Source organism: Morone saxatilis, unplaced genomic scaffold, assembly GCF_004916995.1.
Source record: "Morone saxatilis isolate NCDOM2014 unplaced genomic scaffold, NCSU_SB_2.0 Contig9, whole genome shotgun sequence".
Classification (NCBI taxonomy): domain Eukaryota; kingdom Metazoa; phylum Chordata; class Actinopteri; family Moronidae; genus Morone; species Morone saxatilis.
Window position 1 is genome coordinate 13454967 of NW_023340268.1, and position 1424 is coordinate 13456390.

The 1424-nt window shown below is 40.8% G+C and overlaps 1 protein-coding gene across 1 annotated transcript in view; it reads left to right on the top strand.

Moving 5' to 3' along the window:
* The first annotated feature begins 199 nt into the window (after window positions 1–199).
* cdca7b (cell division cycle associated 7b) overlaps window positions 200–1424 on the top strand; it is a 7693-nt gene continuing 6468 nt past the window's right edge. The window contains exon 1 of the mRNA XM_035681400.1: window positions 200–320. Within this exon, the coding sequence (XP_035537293.1) occupies window positions 303–320 (18 nt within the window). The 5' untranslated portion in view covers window positions 200–302. The remainder of the gene's footprint in view (window positions 321–1424) is intronic.

The following is a 1424-nucleotide window of genomic DNA, read 5'->3' on the forward strand; positions in this document are numbered from 1 at the left end:
GGGGGGGGGGGGGGGGGGGACTCGGAAGAGATACTCTTAAACATAAAGAGAAACACTTTTATTAAACACTGGAAGAGAGCGAAGATTGTTTTTACATGTATAATTGTTAGCGGAATCTCGAAATTACATGTATGTCTTCAACAACACATTTGAGTTTAAACCGACCATCACTAAAACCCCTACTCTTTCAATCAGCCGGCTTCTCTAGCGGTTAATTTTTTAAATCCACCTCTCTCATTGGTTTTCATGCAACAAAACAAAACTTTGTGTTGGACGGGAATTTGCCGCAAAACGGAGATAAAATGACCCTCACGTCAAAGGTAAGCGGCAGAGGAGTGCGTGTAAATGTAGCTAGTCTACGTTGGTATTTGTGTTGAAGAAAAGTCACAATGAGTCAAAAGGACCACCATTGTTAACATGCAGCGTTGTTGGCCCCCGGCCTGAAACTGCTCCATTGTAAAGATGCATTCACAACTTTCTCCTCCGAATAAGGCGACCTTTGACTGTAGCTGTAGTTAGTCAGGTCTGTAAGGCAGGTATCATCTCATACTGGTATGTATTTGCACAACAAAATCGTCTTTCGTCTTTGTTTTGACCTGGTTAACCGACTACCTTACACGTGATCTTCACAGCACGGTTCAGGTGATCAAAATACTGGCTAAATGCTAAGCTAATGCTCAGAGTAAAGGACGGGCAGTGTTTTCTTCAGGAGCTTTGGTAGCTGGGTCCAATCTGTGTCGCCTTCCTCCTGAGAAGGTCAGAGGTCAACACCCCTTGGGGCTGCACAAGATGTCATCAGTAGATGTCAACAAGTGGGACCAGGATCATCAACTACATGGATCAGACACAACAACTTAACTCTATTTTACACTCTTTAAAATCTCACATTTCTCAGGGCCTAACAATGCAGTCTCCTGGGCTTATACTTGAGCTTAATACATGAAGCAAGAACATGTAAACACTGAAGTTAACCCAATATTTAGTTCTGTAACCGGTCAGTGTATCAGTTACATTGTGACTTTAGATAATTGTATGAGGAATGTTTATAAAGATGATTTTGAAGTGATGACATGTTTATAAAACCTGCTACATTTTTTTTTTTTTTTTTTTTTCTGCCTCTTTGACCCTGATACAATACAATTATATAGTCTATATCTGTGATGTTGTGGACATGACTTTTGTTTTAAAAAGCAAACCCCCACCTATATATGTATGTATGTATGTCTGTGTGTGTGTGTGTGTGTGTGTGTGTGTATATATAATGGTATACAGACTGTACTTTATATAGTGTCTTTCTAGTCTTTCGACCACGCTGTACACTACATGCCACACTCACCCCTTTGGCCCACATTCATACACTGATGGCCCTTCAGAATGAAAACTAAACACACACACAAACAGGGAGCAGTTTGGGGTTCAGTATC